This window comes from Monodelphis domestica, chromosome 3 (genome assembly GCF_027887165.1).
Source record: "Monodelphis domestica isolate mMonDom1 chromosome 3, mMonDom1.pri, whole genome shotgun sequence".
In the NCBI taxonomy this organism is placed as follows: Eukaryota; Metazoa; Chordata; class Mammalia; order Didelphimorphia; family Didelphidae; genus Monodelphis; species Monodelphis domestica.
Genome location: NC_077229.1, coordinates 418,575,175 through 418,602,293, shown reverse-complemented (window position 1 = coordinate 418,602,293; position 27,119 = coordinate 418,575,175). Strand labels below are relative to the sequence as shown.

Here is a 27,119-nt window from a genome sequence, read left to right as displayed (position 1 = left end):
CCAGAAGAACCTACCTGTGATGGCAGACATATGACACGTGTCAGCACTGATACACGTAGTACACGTAGCCATTTTCGATGATACATGGCTGCATACAGAGACATATGGGGCCACATGCTGAGAAGGACATTTTTTTTTTTGGCTAATTTTGACACACCAAGCTCAAAAGGTTGCCTATTACTGATCTAGACAGACTTTCAGTGAGTCTCAAAATAGGTCCCAAATCTTTTTTTTTTTTAAACCCTTACCTTTCATCTTAGAATCAATACTGGTTATTGGTTCTAAGGCAGAAGAGCAGTATGGGCTAGGCAATGGGGGTTAAGTGACTTGCCCAGGGTCACACAGCTAGTAAGTTTCTGAGGTCAGATTTGAATCCAGGATCTCCTATCTCTGGGCCTGGCTCTCAATCCACTGAACCACCCAGCTGGCCCTATAGGTCAAAAATCTTAGAGACTTAATTCTTTGAACCTTCTTTGAACTTTATCGGGCTTTAAAAAAATTATTACAATGACTTTATTTTTATTTTTTCCTTTTTAAATATAGATTATTTTTCCATGGTTACATGATTCATGATCCCTCTCCCCCCACTCTTTCCTTCCCCCTACTGAATTCGACAAGCAGTTCCACTGGGTTATATATGTATGATTGTTCAAAACCCATTTCACTGTTATTCATATCTGCAGTAGAGCGATCCTTTAAAATCAAAACCCAAATCATATCTCTATTGTACTATGTGATTGATCACATATTTTTTCTAATGCATTCCATTTCCACAGTTCTTCCTCTGAATGTGGATGGTGTTCTTTCTCATAAGTCCCTCATAATTGTCCTGGGTCATTGAATTTTCTGTTACATTCCATTGTACCACAGTGTATCAGGCTCTTGTTATATTTAAAATAGTTGTCTGCCATAAACTGTGGCAGTTAAAAGAGTTGAGGGTCATAAACTGTAAGAGTTAAAATGGTTGAGGTTGTAAACTGTAGTGAGTAATTCACACCAGGAAAGCTCTGAGTAAGTTTCCCAGTTCTTTGTCCCATGTAAGTTTACAATTTGCCTGGCCTTTATAGGTACTTAGCACCCCTTTGTATTAATTTTAAAAATAGGCATGGCTTAACTATGGGTGTAAGTAATTTTCATTGTTCAGCAAGGAGTTTTCTCCCCTAAAGCAGTCTTAAGTAAGGGTGGAGTAGAGGTCTTCCCATTTCTGATCTAAGTAGAGTTCTCACTTTCCAAATGGAGAATGGTCCCAGTAGGGAATTGTTCCAATGGAGAATTCCCCAATGGGGAATTTTTTTAACATTCACAAGTCTGAGAAATTTCAAGATTCACACTCTGTGTACAATGTTCTCCTGGTTCTGCTCCTCTCACTCTGCATCACTTCCTGGAGGTCGTTCCAGTTCCCATGGAATTCCTCCACTTTATTATTCCTTTGAGCACAATAGTATTCCATCACCAACAGATACCACAATTTGTTCAGCCATTCCCCAATTGAAGGGCATCTCCCCATTTTCCAATTTTTTGCCACCACAAAGAGCGCAGCTATGAATGTTCCTGTATAAGTCTTTTTCCTTATTATCTCTTTGGAGTACAAACCCAGCAGTGCTATGGCTGGATCAAAGGGCAGACAGTCTTTTAGCGCCCTTTGGACATAGTTCCAAATTGCCCTCCAGAATGGTTGGATCAATTCACAACTCCACCAGCAATGAATTAATGTCCCCACTTTGCCACATCCCCTCCAGCATTCATTACTTTCCTTTGCTGTTATGTTAGCCAATCTGCTAGGTGTGAAGTGATACCTCAGAGTTGTTTTGATTTGCATCTCTCTGATTATAAGAGATTTAGAGCACTTTTTCATGTGCTTGTTGATGGTTTTTATTTCCTCATGTGAAAATTGCCTATTCATGCCCCTTATTTTGTTGGCCTTTTCAGTTACACCTCTGCCTTCTGTTTTTGGCCCCACTCATAAAGCTGAGAAAATAGAGAACAGAGTAAGATACCCACCTTAGTCAGGAACATGACATTACCATGGCCAGAGTGCAAACTTTAGGACGAGAAGAAAAAGGAAGATGAACCAGCGTTGTCATGGAGATCGTGTTTGTAGAACGACAGCATTTCCACAATGAAATAACAAGGTTGGGACTCTGCAGTGAAGCAGCTATATGAAGGTAACAGTGAGGTAGAAAGGTTGGAGGTCTGACCAGAGAGCAGGGAAGAACGTCAGCCAGAAAAGGAATGGTGAAAGCAGATCCCCAATGGCTATGGGGTAGGGTTCCTTCACTGGCTACACTTTGGTCCTTCCGAGGGCTGAGTGGAATAACATTGAATTATAATTTATTTGCTTTAGTGGAAGTGGCTGATGGGGAGGCTGAGTCTAGGCATCTGAACTATGTTTGAGAGTGCCTGTATTTAGAGCATACCTGTGGAATTGGTAAAGGGCTGCCTATTTCCAGAAGAAAGTGAAGACTGTTGCCATGTTTCTAGGGACAGATTCATCTAAGGATAGCTCTTAGGAGAGAATCATATATTTTGTTCATGTGGTTGGATCCACTGAATAATAATAATACAAGGAAGAGGAGGGAAAGTTTTCAAGGGAGTAGGGGCTCAAGACAAAAATTAATTACGTAACTACATACCGGCTATTCTCCTGGACGAATAAGATTAGCTATGTACCTTACAAGAAGGATGGGGCAGGGGCTTAGTGGATTGAGAGTCAGACCCAGAGATAGGAGGCCCAGGGTTCAAATCTGCCCTCAGATACTTCCCAGCTGTATGACCCTAAGCAAGTCACTTAACCCCCATTGCCTAGCCCTTACTGTTCTTCTGCCTTCCAATATGCAATATTAGTATTGATTCTAAAACAGAAAATAAGTATTAAAAAAAAAGGATGGAGCTGAATTTTGGGGTGGAAGTAGCACCTCTGAGAACCATAGAGAACTTGGTATTTCTCCAGAGTGTCTCTGATGTTAGGTGGAGAATATCTAAATTATTTTTATATATATGTATATTTCTACATGTATTATATAGAAATATATATATTTATATAGGTATATATTATGTATAAATATATACATTTACATATGTATATATACTTAAATATACACAGATTATATACTTATACATAAATATGTAAGCATATATTTATATGCATATATAAGTATGTTTAAGTACTTTCTATGAGGGGCGACTAGATGGTGAAGTAGATGGACTGCTGGGCCTGGAGTCAGGAGGACTCATCTTCATGAGTTCAAATTTGGTCTCACACACTTATTAGTTGTGTGAGCCTGGGCAAGTCACTTAACCCTGCCTCTGTTTCCTCATCTGTAGAATAAGGTGGAGAAGGAAATAGCCAACCACTCCAGTATCTTTGCCGAGAAAACCTCCAATGAGGTCACAGAGAGTTGGACATACCTGAGATGATTGAACAACAAAAAAAGTTTATGAATAAGTATATGGAGTATATATGTAAGCCCAGGTAAATGTGGAACTACCCAGAACCTAAATCTGAACAGGATAAAATTAGTGACCAGGGATGGCCCCTAGTTGGTTGTAAATGAGGAAATGAATTGAAATTGAGATCTTTTCCAGCATTGACATTCTCTGTTTCTAGGGTTCCATGCTTTTGGCACAGGTACTCAGAACAGTCCATAAGGTGATTCTTGAGGGCTGGCTGAAGCTAATATCAACCTATATTTTTCCACAACAGATCTCATGCCCACTTCTCCTTCCATTCTGTAACATGGATTATTGCTCAGTTATTTTCAGTCGTGTTTGACTCTTTGTGACCCCCATTTGAGATTTTCTTGGCAGAGACACTGGGGTGGTTTGTTATTTCCTCCTCCACTTCATTTTACAGATGAGGAAATGGAGAGGAGCAAGGTTAAGTGACCTGCCCTTGGTCAGACAGTTAGAAAGTGTCTGAAGCTAGATTTGAACTCAGGAAGATGAGTCTATAGACGAGTCTACTCTATCCACTGGGCCACCTAGCTGCCCTTCAACATGGATGAACTCTCCTTAAAAGAAAACAAATTTGTTCTGGCATTCTCATTGGCCCTGGCTTCTCTGATGCAGCTTCCCAGCCTATGTGGCCTGAGAGTATCTAGGACTTGGTGGACTTTGAAGACCCTTCGAGCCACCATGCCCTTTACATAGACCGGCCTCACGGCCAGGCGCGTTCCATTTGGGGATGCAGTGAGGAGGGTCATGTCCAGAGAAGGTGAATGTCACGGGGTCCTTGTTGAATAGCCTTGCTGTTTCAGGCTAATAGACACCTCCTTTTGTGGACTGTTCAATGATGTACGAGTGCTTTATTTCATCCCACCCCGACCTAAAAGCGTGTGGGTGTTACAGCTGCCTCCAATAGGGGGTCTTTTCTCTCCCAATTCCCATTGTTATCATTCCAACTTCCTTTCGTTTCTTTTTCCCCATCACGGGAAGGCCTCCCTCTTTCTGTCTATCTCTCCAAATTCCAGCTAAACTCAAAGCTCAGATGAAAGCAGACAGTGTCTCCTCTAGGGAGATTTTCTGACGCACGCTGACCTCTCTTCTCTTAATTCCTATAGTACTGTCTGGATGAATCATAGAGCTGAGTACGGGGGTTGGTAGCCTTTCAAAGACAGCATGGCTAGTTTGTGGCCACTTTTCCTGAGTGCTGGAGCAACAACACACTGACTCTCAAGATGGGAGAATGTCAAACTGACTGGTGAGAGGTTAGGGATTGCCTGATGAATTGGCTCTTACAGGGAACAGGGTGACTGTGAGCTATGACCTAAGGAGGAAGGGGAAAGAAAACATACCTATTTAGGGTGGGGGAGATTGTGTGGGGAATGGGAAGTGAGAATAGTGGGGACAGACCCTCCAAGGTGTTAATGAGAGGGCAGAGCTGTGATGTTTCACTCAGAATGCCTTTGAAAAATGGCCCAGGCACCATCTTTAACATTCTGCATATAGGTTGCTAATTGCTAATCTAGGATTCGAGTTCTTTCACTGAATTAGAACATATTGCAAGAGTCTTCTTGTGGCCTCCAGTCTTGCCACTCTTATCCAACCTTCCTTCTCCTAGCAATAAAATTTCTTATACATCAATTTGTTCATGCTACCCTTCTGCTTAAAAGTCTTCAGTGTCTATTGTCTCCCAACCTAAGTTCAGTCCCTTTCATTGGACATCCAAGGCTCTTTGTAGTCTGACACCATCCTACCTTTCCAATTTTAGCTCATCTTATTTTTCTTAGCATAATCTATGCTAAGCCAAATCCGACAACTCTTTAACCTAGAATACTCCATACTCTAACACTTCTATTCCTTTTCTTTAAAATTTTTCTGTCTAAAAGTCTCTTAATTTCCATCTCCACCAATTTAAAGTACTTCCCATTCTTTAAAATTGAACTCAAAGTACTAGCCTTAGAGTCAGGAAGACATGAGTTCAAATTCTGCCTCAGATACTTAACAGTTTTGAGAACTTGGGCAAGTCACTTAATCTTTCTTTGCCTCTGTTTCCTTCAGTGTGAAATGAGGTGAAATAATAGCATTTACCTTTCAGATTGTGAGGATAAGATAAGATGATGTCTGTGAAGTGCTTAGCACAATGGCTAGCACATAGTAGGCATGATATCAATTCTCCTCTTCTTCCTCTTCCTTCTAGGTGTGCTGTTGACTTATTCTACCATTGGATGACAAATTCCTTGAAGACTAAGATTATGCTTTATCTACACTTGGTATCTCCCCCAGGGCCCAACACAGTACTCTCTATGTAGGAAGCAGTTAGTAAATTTTGCTAATTGATTTATTTGCACTTCTGCTGTCTTCATAGCACCTTGAGGACAAGGATCACACCATTTCCTTCTGATCTTTCCAACAGGCTCTAAGAGCACAAGGCTAGGAACATAGTGTATGTTCAATAAGATTTTTTCCTTAACCCTTACCTTCTATCTCAGAATCTGTACTATGACAGAAGAGTGTGGGAAGGGCTAGGCAATTGGGGTTAAGTGATCTGTCCAAGGTCACACAGCCAGGAAGTGTCTGAGGTCAGGTTTGAAAACCAAGTTTTCCCAACTCCAGGCCAAGCACTCTGTCCATTGTGCTACCCAATTGGCCCCGGTAGAATTTTTGGTCTTGGCATTTTGACCTTTTAGAGAGAAACTAATGTGAATTCCAGGAGAGGGAAGAAGCTAGATGAATGAGCTTTGTTTTTGCCATCACTCAATAACTGTCCAAAGTTGATGGCACCAATCTTTCCTTAGAAGGAACTTCTGGGATTCCTTTTGAAAACCTTATTTTACATTATACATTATATTATATATATAATTATATTACATTATATATTATATTAGTTATATTACTGCTTTGGATATGCACATTGATCTGGGATGAATAACAACAAGTGCTAAGGTAGTTAGTTAATTTGGCTGCAAAGGAGAAAGTGGACCAATAGGGAAAATGAGAAGGCTGGGAATCATTCCATGCTTATTTACAAAATTGTTCTATTTCACCCATCTTCTCTGACTGAGGCTCTGAGGAAGAATAAAAGGTAAGGGTTGAAAGTATCCTTCAATATCACCATATCTGACTGCTTTATTGGAAAGATCAGGAAACTGAAATCTACAAATGGGACAGCAACCTGTCCAACATCACCTAGTTAGGGTAAGAGGTAGGATCAAAACTTCAGTCACCTTAGTTCAGGGCCTCATTGCCTAGATCATTGCAGTAGCCTCTTTTTTGGTCTTTCCAACTCCAATCTCGAGTCCATTCTTCATATAGCTGTCAAAGTGGTTTTCTTAAATGCAAGGCTAACCAAGTCATTCTTCTACTCAATCAACTCTACTGGCTTTCTATTTCTTCTCGGACCAAATATATATTCCTCTGTTTAACTTTAAAAAATCCTTTTCTTCCACCTTAGAATCAATACAAGTATCTGTTCCAAGGCAGAAGAGTAGTAAGGGCTAGGCATCTGGGGTCAAGTGCCTTGCCCAGGGTCACCTACTTAAGAAGCATGTGAGGCCAGTTTTGAACCCAGTACCTCCCATCTCTAGGCCTGGATCTCTATCCACTGAGGCACCTACCTGCCCCACTGTTTAACTTTTAAAACCCTTTATACCTGGGTCCCCCCTCTATCTTTCTGAGTTTTTTAGACAGTTGTCCCCTCCTTTGCAATTCAGCCAAATAAGCTTCTTTCAGTTCCTCCCTCAGGACATTCTATTTCCTGTCTCCATGTCTTCTGCACTAACTATACCCTGTAATAAGCAGAGAAAAGACTGTATTTCGATTGGCAGGAGCATAACAACAGCCCCAAGGCTGCATGTAGTCCTTCCTCACCTCTGATTCATAGAAGTCTTCTCCTACTTCACGATGAGCCCACGTTCAGTCTTCTCCATGAAGTCTTTCCTGATCTTCTCTCCCCAACTAGCTCCCCTTTCATGTCTTTGTACTTGTTCTTTTTATATTTATTCTGCATATACTTATATTTGCTCTTATTGTCTCCTCTGCTAGAATGGAAAGTCCTTGAAGGTAGGAATAATTTCATTCTTTGTGTTATGAAGCCTAAAACTGTATGTGGCACATAGCAGGACCTTGACGAATGCTTGTTTTCTTGATTGGGTCTCCAGACTCCTGGATGAGCACTCCCCCCTCTCTGTTTTATTTATTATTATTCATTCATTTATTTAATTATTTAATTTAATTTAGTTATTTAATTGTTATTGTATTATGGTTATGATATGATTTAAACTCCCCATTATTCTTCTGCTAAGAAAAGAGCAGGTACCTGCATGGACCCTCCCACACACATAGACATATTGCTCGAAATATCCCAGGGAATATGCTCCTGCCTGATGAGGATGCAGATGTCTCCGTGAAGGCATTCTCGGTGGTCCAGTCTTTGGAGGAAGCACCCCTTGGATGCCCACCTGCCTTCTTCGTTAGTTGCCTCCTGCTACTGGCGACTCGGGAGCCTCTTCTGCCTTCCCTTTGGGGTAGATGCTGTCAACAGAGTGATGTCCCTAAATGGCCTGTGACTCCCTTCTGGGGGGAGCAGTGACGTGCACAACCTGGCCAATTGTCGTCATCATTGAAGGGGAAAAAGAGAGAAAAGAAAAGATTCAGGTAAGATGGAAGCCTCCTGGCTCAGTAAGATGATAGGGCACCATGAATAATGGAGAGAAAATCGAGGCCTCCCAGATACAGGAGCCTAGCAGATCACTTGGTCTCCTCCAAGACTCCCCAAGGGGACTCTGGGGAGGGAGAATCATTTTTCAGGAGGCCCCCATGGCAGAGCAGGGTCAAGGGCGTAAGACATGGAACTTTTTTCTTATTGGTTGATTTTGAACTTTTCAAAGATAGCAGGCCCAGTTTGTGACCAACTGGATTCTTTTTTTTTTTATGTGCTTGGGGGGTAGGAATGGGAATGACTCATGTGGGGGAAAGCCAACCTAATTGGGATGGGGTTAGAGATTGCCATCACTTGTTTAACCAACACATAGGCAGGAAGGAAATTAGCATTTATTAAGTGTCTACAATGTGCTAGACCCTGCGCAAAGTGCTTTTTTTAATTTGAAAAATTTTATTTAATTAATTGATTTAGAATATTTTTTCATGGTTACATGATTCATGCTCTTTCCTTCCTCTCCTCCCACCCCACTCCTGTAGCCAGCATGTAATTCCACTGGGTTTTACATGTGTCATTCATTGATCAAGACCTATTTCCATATTATTAATATTTGTGCAAAGTGCTTTTACCATTATAATTTCATTGGATTCTTATAGTGAAGAACCTTCCATGGCAAAAATGGCAGCTTTGAACTCTGAGGAAGCATGAATCATACGATAAGATGTCTTTACTTATAAGTGAAATGCAGTGGCCTTGGAATCAGAGGACCTAAATTCAAATCCTGCTTCTATCACTTAATACCTGTGAAACATTCAGCAAGTGGCTTAACTTTTCTGGACATCAATTGACTCATCTGTAAAATGAGGAGGTTGGACTAGATGGCCCCTAAGATCCTTTCCAGTTCTAAATCAAAAATCCCATGACTTGTTTTCGGAAGGAGCTAAGATGGGGGTCAGTTGGCAATTGATGCCAGGGGCCCCATAGCTTGATTCAGGCCAAAGGGCAGAACAGTCAGGGAGAAGGAAATGAAAAGGGGAGTAAGAAATTACAGTCAGCCCTGTGCACTGATGAATAAATGATGATGCCCCAAAGGAGAAACCCCAGAGGCAGTTCTGAGATAGGAGAGGAGTAGAGATAAGGAGGAGGATGTGGGGGAGGAGAAAGGGGGAGGGAACCACAGATAAAACTTCAGAGACAACTAGTCAAGTGGTGAAGGTGGTGGTGGTGGGAGAGGTAAAAGCATAGGAGACAGGAATAGGGAGCAAGGACAAGAAAGAGAGGAGGCTCTGGAAAGAGCCCAGACTGGTGCCTCTGTCCAGGACTAGGAGGATGAGTTGTAGAAGGGAATTCTAATTGCAGAAGGAGCTCAGACAAAGAAGTTGTGGGGTGGTGGTGGTGAAAGGCAGGCAAGAACAACTCATCGGGGAAAATCCAGGAACAGGGCTTCCTGGAAATAGAAAGCTGGCAAAATGATGCCCCAGAGGAAGAAAAGGAAGAAAGATCTTGATTTTGTAGCTCTGTATGAGGAAGAGCTGCTGAACTTTGGATCTGGATCTGAATCTGAATCTGATGATGAGCTAGATCATGATTACTACAAGACCAGAGGTGAGTCCCTACAGGGAGCCAGAAGAGTGGGAGGCGATGGCCTTTGTACAGGGGACTGCAGTTTCCAGGGCACTTGCCCGCCATCTTGTTCCATCCTCACAACAAGGCAAACTGGCCAGGGAGAGTTAGAAGCTATGTTTTACAGAGGAGGCCCAGAGAAGTGGTCAGTGATCATGGCAGGGGTTAGTATAAGGACTGGGAATAGCAATGTTCTCCTCCACCCTGCTCAGATGTTACTAAGAGTAGACAGCTCCTAGAGTAGGACCTGCAGGGGGTTGGAGGGATATTTTTAAAATATGACTTTCTAAAAAATTCAAATATTTATAAAGTCAGAAAATTCCACTTTCTATCTTTTGTTGTTGTTTAGTCACAGCCAACTCTTTGTGATCCCATGAATGATAGCATGTCAGGCCCTTCTATATGCAGTATTGATATACTGCCCATGAGGTTTTTATGGCAAAGATGCTAGAGTGTTTTGTCATCTCCTTTGCCAGTAGCCCACCTTTTGTCAGAACTTTCCACTATGACCTGTCTGTCTTGAGTAACTTGCTCTGTCATTGAACTATGAAGTCTCTGCCTCAACAGGGCAGTGATCCAGGAGCGCCCACTTTCCACGGTCCATAATTATTCAATTTGTAAAAAATGTTACTATATGACAATCCAGGCTCAAAGTCTCAGGTGGACATATTGGGTGGTGCAGTGAGAAGTGCAATTTTTAATTAAGGGGATGCGATTTTCAAACTCTGCCAAGTGCCCAGAGTTATCTTATCCCAGCCATGAATATGAGTACAGCTGAGCCTGCTGGGTTTGGGGTGAGCATCACTGGGGCTTTTTGCCTCTCCCAAACCAGCGACAAGTGTTGGCTGTCTCCAGTGGTCCACATTCATTCTCTTCCATTTAAAAGAGATCATCGATTCAGAGCTGGAAGAAGGAGCTGGGGAAGCACCAAGTACATGCGGGATGTGTTTAATCCCCATGACTCCCCACCTCAGTCAGTCAGTAAGTTTATAAGTAGCTAGAATCAAAGGGCAACGGCAAGAAGTCAGATTGTCTAGGGGAACATGGAGGTCATATGCAAACCATCCCAAAGACGGAAGGAGAATAATTTGAAAACTGCGTCCTACATTAACCAAAATTCACCTCCTTGAAACATGTACGGAATCAGTAGAAGCCATCTAAGTGTTGTTTCAGGGTTCTGGCCCGGTCACATGTAAAATTCAGACAAATACCAGACCTTCGCAATTCTAGACCAACACAACATCCAAAAGGTGCTAATAATTTTGAGATGTTAACTGAAGTTTTACCGACAACTTTGAGATGCTTTAGATGTTAAGGAACTGACCCCAAGGTGGCACAGATAAGAATGAATCTGTTTTCCCCCAAATCTCTATAAAAATGAGACCTCAAATAGTCCCGCACCATCTCCCTCATTCCTCCCCCCCTCAACCTTTGCCTTCTGTCTTAAAATCAATACCGACTATTGGTTCCAAACCAGAAGAGTGGTAAGGTCTGGGCAACAGCAATAAAGTGACTTGCTCAGGGTCATACAGGTAGGAAATGCCAGAGGCCAAATCTGAATCCAGGACCCCCTGTCTCTAGGTCTGGCTCTCTCTCCACTGAGCCACTAACTTCTCTTCCTCTATCCTTCTCTTGTATCTCCTAAGGGTCCATGCTGCTCAAATGCTCACAACCCCAATCCATAGTTATAGAAAATTACTCCTGCCCTTCTCATCCTTTGATTCATGCTGGGACCCTGAGAGGAAAAATTACATGCTCAGGGCCACACAGGGAATAGGTGGCAGAACCAAGATTCAAACCTATTTCTGCTGACTTCAGATCCACTGAGCAAGAGGCCTGTTCTGTGATGATTTCTCACATTCTTGGTCTTGACTCAGTTTCTTGCTCAGGGTCCCATGGCTAGTAAGTGTCTGAGGCCAGATTTGAACTTGGGGAGATGAGTTTTCCTGACTCCATGCCCAGGACTCCATCCACTGTACCACCTACCTGCCTCTTCTCTTACATAATTATGGTCATTCCCACTTCTAAGCTTAGGCTATTTTCCATAACTGGAATGCTTATTCCTTATTCTTTTTTAATTCTGGTTCTCTTTTAAGGTTCAACTGAAATCCCAACTAATCCATACAGGTTCATTATTTAACATATAACCTAGTACTGGACTTTGCTCTCTCTTTATCGATAACATTTTTTGAACCTTTACCTTCTGTCTTAGAATCAATGATATGCATTGCAGTATATGAAGAGCAGATATGAAGAGCAGTAAGGGCTAGGCAATGGGGGTCAAGTGACTTGGCTAGGAAGAGTCTGACACCAGATTTGAACCCAGCACCTCCTATCTCTAGGTCTGGCTCTCAGTCCACCGAACCACCCAGCTGCTCTCACTTTCTCTAAAATAAATTTAAGGTTTGCAATGAATGTCCCTCAGAGCAACCTTATTGTCTTGTCCTCTTGATTCATTTGTAATCTTTTGGTAGGGAAGATCAAGCTACTTCTGTCCAACCCTCATCCCACCACAATCTCCTTTCAAGAGTTGAGAATACTTCGGTATTCCGTGCCCCACCTCCCCATCCTTTATCTTTCTCTTCAGGGCTGGGATTTCACATTAAGCTATCATCAGTTATGGAAACCCCAGGAGGAGTGAGTTCATTGGGTTCTTTCCTTAGAGCAGGCTTTGCTAGTGCCAAGACTACAAATATTAGGAACACAAGCAGAGTGGAGAAGGAGTAGAGGGAGAAGGGGAAAGAACAAGGAGGCTGGGAGTACTGAATACAAATTTCCCTGACTTGCCAATTTTGTTGTCAGCTGATTTGTTTTCTATGATTTCAGGGGAGAAGAAAGCAACAACCCTCAGATTCCTTAATCAGTGCTGAAAGAACTATTCCGAAGGGAAGAGGTCCATTGTAAAGGGACTGGTTCCCCGACACAGGTCTTCCATACAAGCTGGATGACCACTTGTCTAGCATGTCTACCAGTGATGCTAACTCGGGTAGAACTGAGGATAGCTCAGATCCGTTGGGGTTTGACCGAAATAGCTGCTGAGGTTGCTGCCAACTCTTAAGTTTCGGTGACGACATGACTTGTAAGGAGTGGAAGTTATAGACAGAAAAATGTGTTTGCTGTTAGGGAAAGCTCCTGAGTGGAGCTCTCCCAACACTGAAAGGGCTGCCTTAGGACAGAGCAGCTTCAGGGAGGATAAAGGCCAGCCACTGACCCAGAAGTCTCTTAACAAAGACTCAATAGCCTCTTCTCATGGGAGCATGTTGTTGATCAGAGTTCTCATGTTTGGTGGACCAGGCTAACTGTGAGACTTTCTTCATCGCTAAATCTTGAAATTCAGTGAAATAATCAAGCAACAAACTTGGTTTGAGTATCTACTCTGTGGCCAAGAATGTGCTAAATACTGCCGTGCATGAAAAAGTAGTAGCCTGATTCCTCTCTCTCTCTCTCTCTCTCTCTCTCTCTCTCTCTCTCTCTCTCTCTCTCTCTCTCTCTCTCTCTCTCTCTCTCTCATTTCTTTCTTTTCCTTCCTTCCTTCCTTCCTTCCTTCCTTCCTTCCTTCCTTCCTTCCTTCCTTCCTTCCTTCCTTCCTTCCTTCCTTCCTTCCTTCCTTCCTTCCTTCCTTCCTTCCTTCCTTCCTTCCTTCCTTCCTTCCTTCCTTCCTTCCTCCCCTTGCCCCATGTATTAGAATTGCTGTGTTGGTTCCAAGACAGAAGAATGATGAGGGCTAGGCAATGGGGGTTAAGTGACTTGCCCAAGGTTACACAGCTAGGAAGTGACTGAGGTCGGATTTGAACACAGGACCTCATGTCATTAGGCCTGGCTCTCAATCCACTGAGCCACCCAGTTGCCTGGCTCCAAATTTTTTTAAATGGTTATCACAAAATTGGGAAGAAAAGGTATCCTCCTGGTGTCTCTAAAGTCACTCATTTACCTAAAGTAGCTAGTTAGTGGCAGAGCCAAGATTAGAAGCCAGGGCTCTAGAACCCTAGTGCAGCTCCTTTTATGATATTGGGCTGAGTCCAATGAAAGCCAGTGTTTTGTATTTGTAGAGAACAAAGTGTTATAGGAAAAAAATTCCTATGTTAAACTATTATCATAGGCATGAAATAAAAAAAGACAGATAAATATCAGGGTATCTTTCAAAAGTAGGAGGAGGCAGTCTATCCACTGGACCACCTAGCTACCTATTACCTGCCCAAGAAGCCTATCTATATCATTCCACATATGTTACCATCTAGTCTTTGCTTGAAGACCCAGAGGCCATGGGCTGCCTGTCAAAACAGCCCTTTTGCTTTTGAATAGTCTTCATTGTTAGCATGTTTTCCCCTTTCAAGAAGCCCAAAGCTGCCGTCCTGCACCATGCCTGTTGTTTCTATTTTTGCCCAGTGGGCCAACTAGAAGATATAACAGGTGGTATTTGTAGGGCATTTTAAAGCTTTGAGAAGCTCCTTACATATATGATGCCATTTGATTCTTGCAACAGTTTTGTGAAGTAGATTCTACATGTAATCATTATCTGCATTTTACACATGAGGAAGAGAGTTTAATCAATAGGTTCAGTTAGATATGGTGAGCTAGGAGGTGCATGGATAGAATGCCAGGCCTGGAGTTGGGAAGACTCAAATGCAGATCTGGTCTCAGATACTTAGCTGTGTGACCTTAGGCAAGTCCCTTAACCATCTGTCTCAGTTTCCTCATCTGTAAAAGGAGCTGAAGAAGGAAATGGCAAATCCCTCCAATATCTTTGCCAAGAAAATCCCAGATGGGGTTCATGTCTGTACAGCAATGGTTAGGTGATATAGTAGATAGGGTGCTAGACCTGGAATCAGGAAGATTTAAGTTCAAATCCTGCTTCAGACACTTACAAGCTGTGTGGCCCTGGGCAAATCACTTGCATTTTGTTCATTTCAGTTTCTCATGTGAAAAACTAAGATGATAGTAACAGTATCTCTCAGGATATTATCATGACGATAAAGTGAGAGTTATTAAAACAAAAACAGCAATAATAATAGCTAGCATTTACATAGAGCTTTTAAGATTTTGCAAAGCACTTTCTAAGCGTTGTCTCATTTGATTTTTACTTATTTGCTTTGCCCATGGCCATGAGTTAATTTTTTTTTTAAACCCTTACCTTCCATCTTGGAGTCAACAGTATTGGCTCCAAGGCAGAAGAGTGGTAAGGGCTAGGCAATGGGGGTCAAGTGACTTGCCCAGGGTCACACAACTGGGAAGTGTCTGAGGTCAGATTTGAACCTAGGACCTCCCGTCTCTAGGCCTAGCTCTCAACACACTGAGCTACCCAGCTGCCCCCGCCATGAGTTAATTTTAAGAACAAGATTCAAATTCCTGTTTCAGCCAACTTTGAGACTATGATATCTTTCCATGATAACTTTTTGTGACTCTCATTCTTCCAAGTCCCTCCTTTTTGGAAGAAACATCCCTAGTTCCTCAAAATAATCATCAAATGGTACAGTCTTGAGGTCCTTCACCCTCCTCTGGACACACAAACTTCTAAACATATTTCCTAAAGTTTGGCACCTACAACTGAAAATGATATCCCAGATATGGTCCAAATAGAGAAAAATGAGGTGGGTCTTTTACCTCCTTTATTCTTGACACAATCTCCTTTATATATTGTTATTATTTTTATTGCCACATTGTATTGATGTATGTTGAACTTATGTTTCTCCTCATCCACCTCTATGATCTTTTTTTTTAATCCTTACCTTCTTTCTTAGAATCCATACTAATTAGGTCTTGGTTCCAAGGTAGAAGAATGGTAAGGGTCAGGCAACAGTGGTCCTTGGATAGCCGAGGCAAAGAAAAGAGAACAGTCCCTATCACTCACGTGACCAAAATGGAGAAACAGTCTCAGGGCCTCCACTCTAAACAACCAGCCTCCAACCACCACACTCTTCCTCCACACCAGAAGTCCCAGCCTCCTCAGCTCTCCTCTACCTCACTTCCTGTGTCTCACCTGTGCCAATGGTGGCTCTAGCTTAACCCAGGACCGCCCAGAGGTCTGTCCCCTTTGCACATGTCTGTTGAAGGTCATATTCTCAAATAATTAAATCTTGAGCTTTGCTGCAGCCCTTCCTAAATCCTGTTACCCTGAGTAGGGTGGAGATTGTAGTTTCCAAGACCTGATTCTGTCATTCCAAGTATCTCTGTTGTTATTGATCAGGAAATAGCCAAATCCCATCCTCTAAAGAATGGTTTGAATAGGGTTGAGTAGTTTTGAAATTCACACTTGTATTTGTAAAGATGATTCTTAAATAAACACAAGTGTATGCTTTGTCATTTAATTTGGCCCGCCATCCTAGTCTGTTAATATATCTTTTTGAATCCTGACTGTCATCCAACATATTAGTTAACTTAGTGTCATCTGTGAATTTGACAAGCATGTTGCCTATGTTTTCATCCAAGTCACTGATAAAAATGTTAAACAGCTCATGGCCAAGGACAGATCCCTGGAGGTACTCCACTAGAGAACTCCTTCCAAGTTGTTATTGGGTCATTAATGATTACATTTTGGGTCTGGTTATTCAGCTATTTCCAAATCTACAATTGCTTTGCCCACATATTTCCATTTTGTCCTTGATGATGCCAGGAGAAATTTTATAAAGTCTGTGGTAAAATCTATATATACTCAGTCTATAATATTCCCTCACCTACAAGTCTAGTAATCTGGTCTTAAAAGAGATGAAGTTAGTCTGGTATAATCTTCTCTCAATGAAATCTTATTGGTTTTTGTTGATCACTGCTTCTGCCTCTATGTGTTCACCAACTACTTTTTTAAAGACAAACTTTAGAACTTTCTCAGGAATTAAAGTCATACTCAATGACTTCTATTTTTCAGAGTCTAGTCTCGTCCCTTTTTTGAAAACTAAGAAAACAATTGTTTAATTCAGTCTGTTTTTTTAAACTCTCACCTTCTGTCTTAGAATCAATATTGTTGCATTGGTTCCAAGGCAGAAGGGTGGTATAGACTAGGTAATGGGAGTTAAGTGACTTGTCCAGGGTTACATAGCTAGGAAATGTCTGAGGCTAGATTTGAACCCAGGACTGTAACCGTGAAAATGTGGTTTGCCAAGACTGTGAATTGCCAAAACTGTAAAGGTTTCAGCCAAACTGTAAAGATAATTTTCAGTGTCTTGATTAAAAATCTAAAATTAAGTGGTCGCCATGGGAAATTCCCAAATATGAAAATACCCAAGTCAGTTGGGTTTTATGGAGATTTTAATGAAGGAATTAAGGGAATGGGAGAGAGAGAGAGAGAGAGAGAGAGAGAGAGAGAGAGAGAGAGAGAGAGAGAGAGAGAGAGAGAGAGAGAGAGAGAGAGAGAGAGAGAGAAAATAGTAGAAAGGGCCTAGGTCAAATGGCCTAGGCTTGAGCCTAAGGGAGAGTGAGTCAGTCTTTATCACTCACCACAAGATCGTCTTTAAGCAAGCTCCAAACCTCTGAACTCCAACTCCAACTAACTTCCAATCCCCAAACTCCAAACTCCAACTCAATAAGTCCCTTCCTTTTAAAGAAATTTTCTCTTATGTAACCTCCTCTAAATTTTCACATCTACCAATCACAGTAGATGCCTTTTCCCAGGACTGCCCATTCTTAGTTCACATCTTCTTTTGGTCTCACCTTCTCTGGTTAGATTAAATCCTCTGAGTACTTCACACCTCTTTTTATTAAGCTTGCCTTTTGTAAGTTGCTTGACCTTTTAGGTACTAATTTAACCTTTATAGGCACTGAGCACCTTTTTGTATTAGACCTAAAAATAGACCTAGTTTAAGGTTCTAGCTTTACTATAAGTATGAGTTAGGGACTTTTCATTGTTCAATCAGGAGTTTTCAACTTTATCTTCCCCTAAGGCACTGTTTGAGTAGGGTGGAGTAAATTTAAAAGTTCCCAATACATTCCTGATCAAGTATCTCCATTGTTAAAAATGGGGAATAGCTTAATCAAATCTTCTGAGTCTGAGCAGTTTTAAGATTCACAGGACCTGATTTGATCTCCAGGCTTGGCCCTCAATCCATTGAGCCAACTAGTTGCCCTCTGCTAGTTCAGTCTTGTACTATTCCTCTCATTTGCAATTATCTTTCATCATTCATTGACAATGGCTTCAGAATCATCTCTACTAGGTCTTTTAGAACTTTAAGGCCAAGTTCACCTGGACTTGGTAACTTTAACTTGTTTTCAGTTTTAATTTCCTATTAGCTATTTTTGTTACATTCTTTTCAGCTCAAAGGTCATACTTTATGGCAAAAGAGGACAGAAACAAAATAAGATTTGGGTAGTTCTGACTTCCTTCCATCATCTATTATTATTTTCCCATCAACATCCAGCAGTGAAATAACTCTTTGATTCATTTCTCTCTTTCCCCCAATATAGATAAAAATTCTTTTTTGCTATCCTTGGATTTCCTCACTAGCCTCAAAATCATTTTGGACTTTAAAATGCCTGACACTATTTTCAGGAATATGATGTGCCTTTGTATTCAAGCTTTGTCACTTTCCTTTGCTTCTACTGGATGTGTCTTTTAAAATTAACTTGGTCAGAAAATTTCCTATGGATCTTGTACAGTGCTTTTCTTTGTCTCTCTCTGTATCTGTCTTGCCACTTTTCCTTTCTGTCTCTCTTCTTCCTTCCCTCTTCTCTATCTCTCATTTCTGTCTCTGTCCCTTTAATAATAATATAATAATAACATCAACAAATATTACAGAATTGCTTCCATGTATAAAGGGCAGAAAAAGAGCATTTTATAAGAAGTCATGAATCTGTTATGTATACCTTAGTTTTTCAATTAAAGTATATGATAATTTCAACATGGTGATTCAAATGCTGTCTTGTGTTTCTTTATAAACTTCGGTGTGCTCTCTTCTGTGTATTTTATAAATGTTTTACCAAGCATACTTTCCTTCTTTTCTTCTTTTTGTTAATCACAATGACTATTTCTCTTCTTTAGCCCTATTCCAACAAAATGTCCCCTTTTAAAACAAATAGAGTTGAGCAAATCATATTTAGACATTGTCAGAAAATCTATGTCTCATTCTTCACTCATTCCATCAATTTTTTCGACAGATGGGAAAGTATGATTCATCTTCAGTCTTCTAGAATCTTGCTTGCTCATTGCTCTGATCAAAGTTCTTAACCTTTTGAAAATCTGTTTACCTTCACAATATTGTAATCATTATTGTAAAAGTTATTTTCTTAGTTTTTTTCCACTTCATTCTGTATCGGTTCATACAACTCTCCCCAGCTTTCTTTGAATATGTTCCCTTTGTCCTTTCTTAGGACACAATGATATTCTATTATGCCATGTTTTGCTCATTTTTTACTCAGTTAATGGACACCATCTTTGTTTCTAGTTCTTTGGGACAACAAGAAGGGCTGTTAGAAATATTTTGTAATATATGGTGTTTTTCTTCTGTTTTTGATTTCTTCAAAATATATGACTAGTAGCTGTATTTCTGGGAAAAACATGTATATCATTTACTTATTTTTTAGATAAGGTTTCACATTCTATTCTAGAATGGTTGGACTAAATCATAGCTCTACTATCACTATATTACTATTCCTATTTTTTCATTGCTCCTTCAACAATGTTCCCTTACCTTTTTTTTTTAAACCCTTACCTTCCATCTTGGAATCAATATTGTGCATTGGCTCCAAGTCAGAAGAGTGGTAAGGGCTAGGCAATGGGGGTCAAGTGACTTGCCCAGGGTCACACAGCTAGGAAGTGGCTGAGGCCAGATTTGAACCTAGGAACTCCCATCTCTAGGCCTGGTTCTCAATCCACTGAGCTACCCAGCTGCCCCATTCCCTTACCTTTTAAAAATTATCTTTGTCAATCTGATGAGTGTTAGGTGGAATTTTCAATTCTTTTAATTCTCATTTCTCTTATTACTAGTGATTTAGAACATTTTTATTTGATTCTTTTCTGGATAATTGATAAGTTCTTCTTTTGAGAGCTGCCTTTTCATATAATTTAACAATCATCTATTTGGGAATGACTTTTTATAATTATATTTATGTTTGAATCAATTCATTATTTATAGATTATATATAAAACCTTTACTGGAGAAATTTGCTTACAAGCTAATGCTTTAATTTCATATTTTAGCTGCCTTGATTTTGTTTAGCTAAGGATTTAAAAATTATTTTAAATTATATTTGTCCATTTTATCTCTTGTGATTCTCCCCCTCTTATTTAGTCAAGTGCTGAACTCTTCCTCTTTCCATAGCTGTGAAAAGTATCTTCTCTGATCTTTTAATTTACTTATAATATGACTTTTTATATCTAGTTCATGTATCAATTTGGAATTTATTTTGGTATATGTTGTGACATATAGGGTTGAACCCAATTTCTGGCAGGTGCTTTCCATTTTTCTAGCTGTTTTTTTTTTTAAATCAGTTGGTGAGTTCTCACCTCAGTAGTTTGGGTCCTTGGGTTCATAGAACAATATATCACTATGCCCCTTTGTTTCTGGATCTTATGTATTTAATCTATTCCAGTGATCAACTTTTCTATTTTTAATCAGTATCAGATAGCTTTGGTGATTACTGCTTTGTAGTGTGGTTTGCAATCCGTACTGATAAAGCTTCTTTTCTCCACTTTTAAAAATTATTTTCGTTGATATTCTTTTTTTTTTAAAATATATTTTATTTGATCATTTCCAAGCATTATTCGTTAAAGACGTAGATCATTTTCTTTTCCTCCCCCCCCAACCCCCATAGCCGACGCGTAAGTCCACTGGGCATTAGATGTTTTCTTGATTTGAACCCATTGCTTTGTTGATAGTATTTGCATTAGAGTGTTCATTTAGAGTCTATCCTCTGTCATGTCCCCTCAACCTCTGTATTCAGGCAGTTGCTTTTTCTTGGTGTTTCCACTCCCATAGTTTATCCTTTGCTTATGAATGGTGTTTTTTTCTCCTGGATCCCTGTAAGTTGTTCAGGGACATTACACCGCCACTAATGGAGAAGTCCATTACGTTCGATTATACCACAGTGTATTAGTCTCTGTGTACAATGTTCTCCTGGTTCTGCTCCTCTCGCTCTGCATCACTTCCTGGAGGTTGTTCCAGTCTCCATGGAACTTCTCCACTTTATTATTCCTTTTAGCACAATAGTATTCCATCACAAACGTATACCACAATTTGTTCAGCCATTCCCCAATTGAAGGGCATCCCCTCATTTTCCAGTTTTGGGCCACCACAAAGAGCGCAGCTATGAATATTTTTGTACAAGTCTTTGTGTCCATTATCTCTTTGGGGTACAGACCCAGCAGTGCTATGGCTGGGTCAAAGGGTAGATATTCTTTTAGCACCCTTTGGGCATAGTTCCAAATTGCCCTCCAGAATGGTTGGATCAGTTCACAGCTCCACCAGCAATGAATTAATGTCCCTATTTTGCCACACCCCCTCCAGCATTCATTACTTTCCTTTGCTGTTATGTTAGCCAATCTGCTAGGTGTGAGGTGATACCTCAGAGTTGTTTTGATTTGCATCTCTCTGATTATAAGAGATGTAGAACACTTCTTCATGTGCTTGTTAATAGTTTTGATTTCTTTATCTGAGAACTGCCTATCCATTTCCCTTGCCCATTTATCAATTGGAGAATGGCTTGATTTTTTGTACAATTGATTTAGCTCATTATAAATATGAGTAATTAAACCTTTGTCAGAGGTTTCTATGAAGATTTTTTCCCAATTTGTTGTTTCCCTTCTGATTTTAGTTATATTGGTTTTGTTTGTACAAAAGCTTTTTAGTTTGATGTAGTCAAAATTATTTATTTTACATTTTGTGATTCTTTCTATATCTTGCTTGGTTTTAAAGCCTTTCCCCTCCCAAAGGTCTGACATGTATACTATTCTGTGTTTACCCAATTTACTTATGGTTTCCTTCTTTATGTTTAAGTCACTCACCCATTTTGAATTTATCTTGGTGTAGGGTGTGAGGTGTTGATCTATTCCTAGTCTCTCCCACACTGTCTTCCAATTTTCCCAGCAGTTTTTATCGAATAGTGGATTTTTGTCCCAAAAGCTGGGATCTTTGGGTTTATCGTATACTGTCTTGCTGAGGTCGCTTTCCCCCAGTCTATTCCACTGATCTTCCTTTCTGTTTCTTAGCCAGTACCAAATTGTTTTGATGACTGCTGCTTTGTAATATAGTTTTAGGTCAGGGACTACAAGGCCCCCATCATATGTGTTTTTTTTCATTATTTCCCTGGATATCCTTGATCTTTTGTTCTTCCAAATGAACTTTGTTATGGTTTTTTCTAAATCAGTGAAGAAGTATTTTGGTAGTTCAATGGGTATGGCACTAAATAGATAAATAAGTTTGGGTAGGATGGTCATTTTTATTATATTGGCTCGTCCTATCCATGAGCAGTTAATGTTTTTCCATTTGTTCAAGTCTAGTTTTAGTTGTGTGGCGAGTGTTTTGTAGTTGTGTTCATATAGTTCCTGTGTTTGTCTTGGGAGGTAGATTCCTAGGTATTTTATTTTGTCTAAGGTGATTTTGAATGGGATTTCTCTTTCTAGTTCTTGCTGCTGAGCTGTGTTGGAGATATATAGAAAAGCTGATGATTTATGTGGGTTTATTTTGTATCCTGCAACTTTGCTAAAGTTGTTGATTATTTCAATTAGCTTTTTGGTTGAATCTCTAGGATTCTTTAAGTAGACCATCATGTCATCCGCAAAGAGTGATAACTTGGTCTCCTCCTTGCCTATTTTGATGCCTTCAATTCCTTTATCTTCTCTAATTGCTACTGCTAGTGTTTCTAGTACAATGTCAAATAGTAGAGGTGATAATGGGCATCCTTGTTTCACTCCTGATCTTATTGGGAATGCATCTAGTTTATCCCCATTGCAGATGATATTAGCTGTTGGTTTTAGATATATACTGTTTATCATTTTTAGGAATGACCCTTCTATTCCTATGCTTTCTAGTGTTTTTAATAGGAATGGGTGTTGTATTTTATCAAAGGCTTTTTCTGCATCTATTGAAATAATCATGTGATTCTTGCTAGTTTGCTTGTTGATGTGGTCAATTATGTGGATGGTTTTCCTAATGTTGAACCAGCCCTGCATCCCTGGTATGAATCCTACTTGATCATGGTGAATGATCCTTCTGATCACTTGCTGGAGTCTTTTTGCTAGTATCCTATTTAAGATTTTTGCATCTATATTCATTAGGGAGATTGGCCTATAGTTTTCTTTCTCTGTTTTTGACCTGCCTGGTTTTGGAATCAGTACCATGTTTGTGTCGTAAAAGGAGTTTGGTAGAACTCCCTCTTTGCTTATTATGTCAAATAGTTTGTATAGTATTGGGATTAACTGTTCTCTGAATGTTTGATAGAATTCACAGGTGAATCCATCAGGCCCTGGGGACTTTTTCTTAGGAAGTTCTTTGATGGCTTGTTGGATTTCAATTTCTGATATGGGATTATTTAGGAATTCTATTTCCTCTTCTGTTAGTCTAGGCAGTTTGTATTTTTGTATATATTCATCCATTTCTCCTAAATTGGTGTATTTATTGCCATATAATTGGGCAAAGTAATTTCTAATGATTGCCTTAATTTCCTCCTCATTGGAGGTGCTGTCCCCCTTTTCATCTTTAATGCTGTGAATTTGCTTTTCTTCCTTCCTTTTTTTAACTAGATTGACCAGTACCTTGTCTATTTTGTTTGTTTTTTCAAAGTACCAGCTTCTTGTCTCATTTATTAAATCAATAGTTCTATCACTTTCGATTTTATTAATTTCTCCCTTAATTTTTAGGATTTCTAATTTGGTTTTCTGCTGGGGGTTTTTAATTTGATCCCTTTCCAGTTTTTTCATTTGCATTTCCAATTGATTGATCTCTGCTCTCCCTTGTTTGTTAATATAAGCATTCAGGGATATGAATTTACCTCTGATTACCGCTTTGGCTGCATCCCAAAAGGTTTGAAAGGATGTTTCGCCATTGTCATTTTCCTCGATGAAATTATTAATTGTTTCTATGATTTCTTCTTTAACTAAACGGTTTTGGAGTATCATATTGTTTAATTTCCAATTGGTTTTAGATTTGGTTTTCCATGTACCATTACTAATCATTATTTTTATTGCCTTGTGATCTGAGAAGGCTGCATTCATTATTTCTGCTTTTCTGCATTTGTGTGCTATGTTTCTGTGACCTAATGTATGGTCAATTTTTGTGAATGTGCCATGTGGTGCTGAGAAGAAGGTGTATTCCTTTTTATCCCTATTTATTTTTCTCCATATGTCTATTAATTCTAATTTTTCTAAGATTTCATTCACTTCTTTTACCTCTTTCTTATTTATTTTTTGATTTGATTTATCTAAATTTGATAATGGTTGGTTTAAGTCTCCCACTAGTATGGTTTTATTGTCTATTTCTTCCTTCAATTCTCCTAGTTTCTCCATTAGAAATTTGGGTGCTATATTATTTGGTGCATGCATATTGATTAATGATATTTCCTCATTGTCTATAGTCCCTTTTAACAAAATATAATTACCTTCCCTATCCCTTTTGATCAGGTCTATTTTTGCATTGGCTTTATCAGATATCATGATTACCACTCCTGCCTTCTTTCTATCAGTTGAAGCCCAGAAGGTCTTACTCCATCCTTTAATTCTGACCTTGTGGGTGTCAACCCGCCTCATGTGTGTTTCTTGAAGACAACATATGGTAGGGTTTTGGATTCTAATCCATTCTGCTATTCGTCTACGTTTTATGGGTGAGTTCATCCCATTCACGTTCAAAGTTATGATTGTCATTTGTGGACTCCCTGGCATTTTGATTGCCTTCCCTAATTCTAACCTTTTCTTCTTCGGCTCTACCTTTTAGTCCAGTGATTTACTTTGAAACAGTCCCCCTTGTCCCCTCCCTTGATGTTTCCCTTTTTAGTCCCTCCCTTTTTGTTCCCTCCCCCTCCCCCCTCTCTTTCCCTCCCTTTTTGTTCTCCCTCTCCCCCTCCCCCCCTTGGTATTCCCTTCTCCTTACCCTTGTTGGGTAAGATAGAATTCAAGATCCCAATGGATCTGGATGTTTTTCCCTCTCAGAGCTGATTTCCCTGAGATTGAGGTTTAAGTAACCCACCCCCCCTCTCTTCCTCTCCTTCTTATAGGAGTTTTCTTCCCCTCCCCTTCCCATGTGAATCTTTGTGTGAGAGTGATTATTCTATTTGGTCTTTCTTTACCCCCTATTTATACATTACATTTTCCCCACATGTTAGTATACATAGGTTGATATAAATGTAGTCCTTATAGAAGAGAGTTTGAGTAAAAGAAGAAGATAACATTTTCCCCTTTCCTTAATTTTTACCTTTTCAGGTATTCCTTGCTCTTTGATTTTCGGTATCAAACTTTCCACAGAGCTCTGGTCTTTTCTTTGCAAAAAGTTGGAAGTCTTCTATTTTGTTGAATGCCCATACTTTCCCTTGGAAGTATATAGTCAGTTTTGCTGGGTAGCTGATTCTTGGTTGGAGACCCAGCTCTCTTGCCTTTCTGAAGATCATGTTCCATGCCTTACGATCATTCAGAGTAGAACTTGCAAGGTCTTGGGTGACCCTGATTGGCATTCCTTTATATCTAAATTGTCTTTTTCTGGCTTCCTGTAGGATTTTTTCTTTTGTTTGATAGCTTTGGAATTTGGCAATTACATTCCTGGGAGTTGTCTTTTGGGGGTTTAGTGTAGAAGGTGTTCTGTGAGCTCTGTCAGTGGCTGTATTGCCCCCTTGTTCTAGAATCTCTGGGCAATTTTCTTTGATTATATCTTGTATCACCATGTCCAGTTTGGTGTTTATTTCTGGCTTTTCTGGGAGTCCAATTATTCTTAAATTATCCCTTCTCCCCCTATTTTCCAGATCTATCACCTTGTTGGTGAGATATTTTATGTTCTCTTCTAATTTCTTGGTATTTTGGCTTTGCTTTATTGATTCTTGCTCTTTTACACGATCGTTGTCTTCCAGCTGCCTGATTCTGGCCTTTAAAGCCTGGTTTTCTTTTACAGTTTGGTCAAACTGGTTTTGCAGATGCGTGAATTTCTTTTGCATTATTTCCAACTTTTCCTCCCAGAAGGCTTCCATCTTTTTGGTCATTTCTGATTCAAATTCTTCATAGGTTTGTGGAGAGTTTCCATTTCCTTTGGAAGGTTTTGGAGCATTTTCTTTTATATTATCTTCTGTCTGCTCTGTATTTTGTATTTTGGCTCCATAGAATGTGTCCAAAGTCGCCCCTTTCTTCTTATTTTTCTTGGTATTTTGGGGCTTCTGTGGTTCTGTGGAGTTTGCCATTTCTGAATGTGGAGGATTAGTTTTTCTTGTCTCTGTCTGGTGTTCAGAGGCTTTAGTCCTGGGCAGATGGTTCTATGAGCTTTCCCTGGGTTAAACTGAATATGCCTCACTGGAACTGGAATGGAAGGGTCGGACCACGAGGCCACACTCTCCCCCCGGCTTGCTTTCCGGAAGTTGCCTTCAGAATCGCTGGCCGTGAGGCTGTTTCGTCGGCCTGCGGGGGGATGGGCTGCAGCTAGCCCAAGCTCCGAGGGCGAGGACTTTCACTGAGACTTGGATAGCAGGATCCAGCCTGTGAGGCTGTCTTGCCCGCCCTGAGGGTTGCTGTTGTTTCGACCAGCTCTCTGCAGCGGAAGCCCCAGGCAGTAACTTTCACTGGGACTGTAGAAGGCCCTGAGGGTTCTGCTCTCTGAGCCCGGCCGGGCTGCGGCTTCCGGGAGCCTTGGACTCTACGCTCCTACCCCTGAGGTCCGAGGGATCTCGGGTTCTGGCTTTTAAGGGGAGCCGTATCTTTTGATCCGGGTCCAGGTCCAGGAGGAGGGTTCCCAGGGTCTGTGCTGTTGATCGTTTTGAATTTCGGCCCCTTAGGAGCTTATCGTTTGAGATGGGTCGGGAAGGGTTTTCCGGAGATCTGAGCTTTAGCTTTCTCTAAGCCGCCATCTTAACCGGAAGTCTCGTTGATATTCTTGACCTTTTGTTCCTCTAGATTAATTTCATTTTCATTTTTCTAGTTTTATACAGCAATATTTTGGTAGTTTTATTGGTATTACACCGAGTAAGCAAGTTAATTTAGACAGCATTACAATTATTTACTATAACGACACAGTCCAATAATGGGCAGTTAATCCCAAAATTTTTAGGTCTATCTTTATTTCTATAAAATGCTTTGTAGTTGTATTTCATATAATTCCTGTGTGTCTTAGCAAATAGACTCCTAAATCTTTTACACATTCTGAAATTATTTTGAATGAAATTTGTTTCATATCTTCCTATTGAGTTTTCTTGGTAATATACAGAAATACTGATGATTTATGTGGGTTACTTTATATTCTGCTCTTTGGATGAAGCTAATGCTTCAATTAGTTTTTTGTTAAATTTCTAG

General features: G+C 40.2%; 1 protein-coding gene across 1 annotated transcript in view; it reads left to right on the top strand.

The window, feature by feature from the left end:
* Positions 1-9,567: 9,567 nt before the first annotated feature.
* The window catches only part of LOC130458487 (lipoxygenase homology domain-containing protein 1-like), a 113,157-nt gene continuing 95,605 nt past the window's right edge, over positions 9,568-27,119 (top strand). Inside the window, exon 1 of the mRNA XM_056824394.1 lies at positions 9,568-9,703. Coding sequence (XP_056680372.1) covers positions 9,568-9,703 — 136 coding nt within the window. The remainder of the gene's footprint in view (positions 9,704-27,119) is intronic.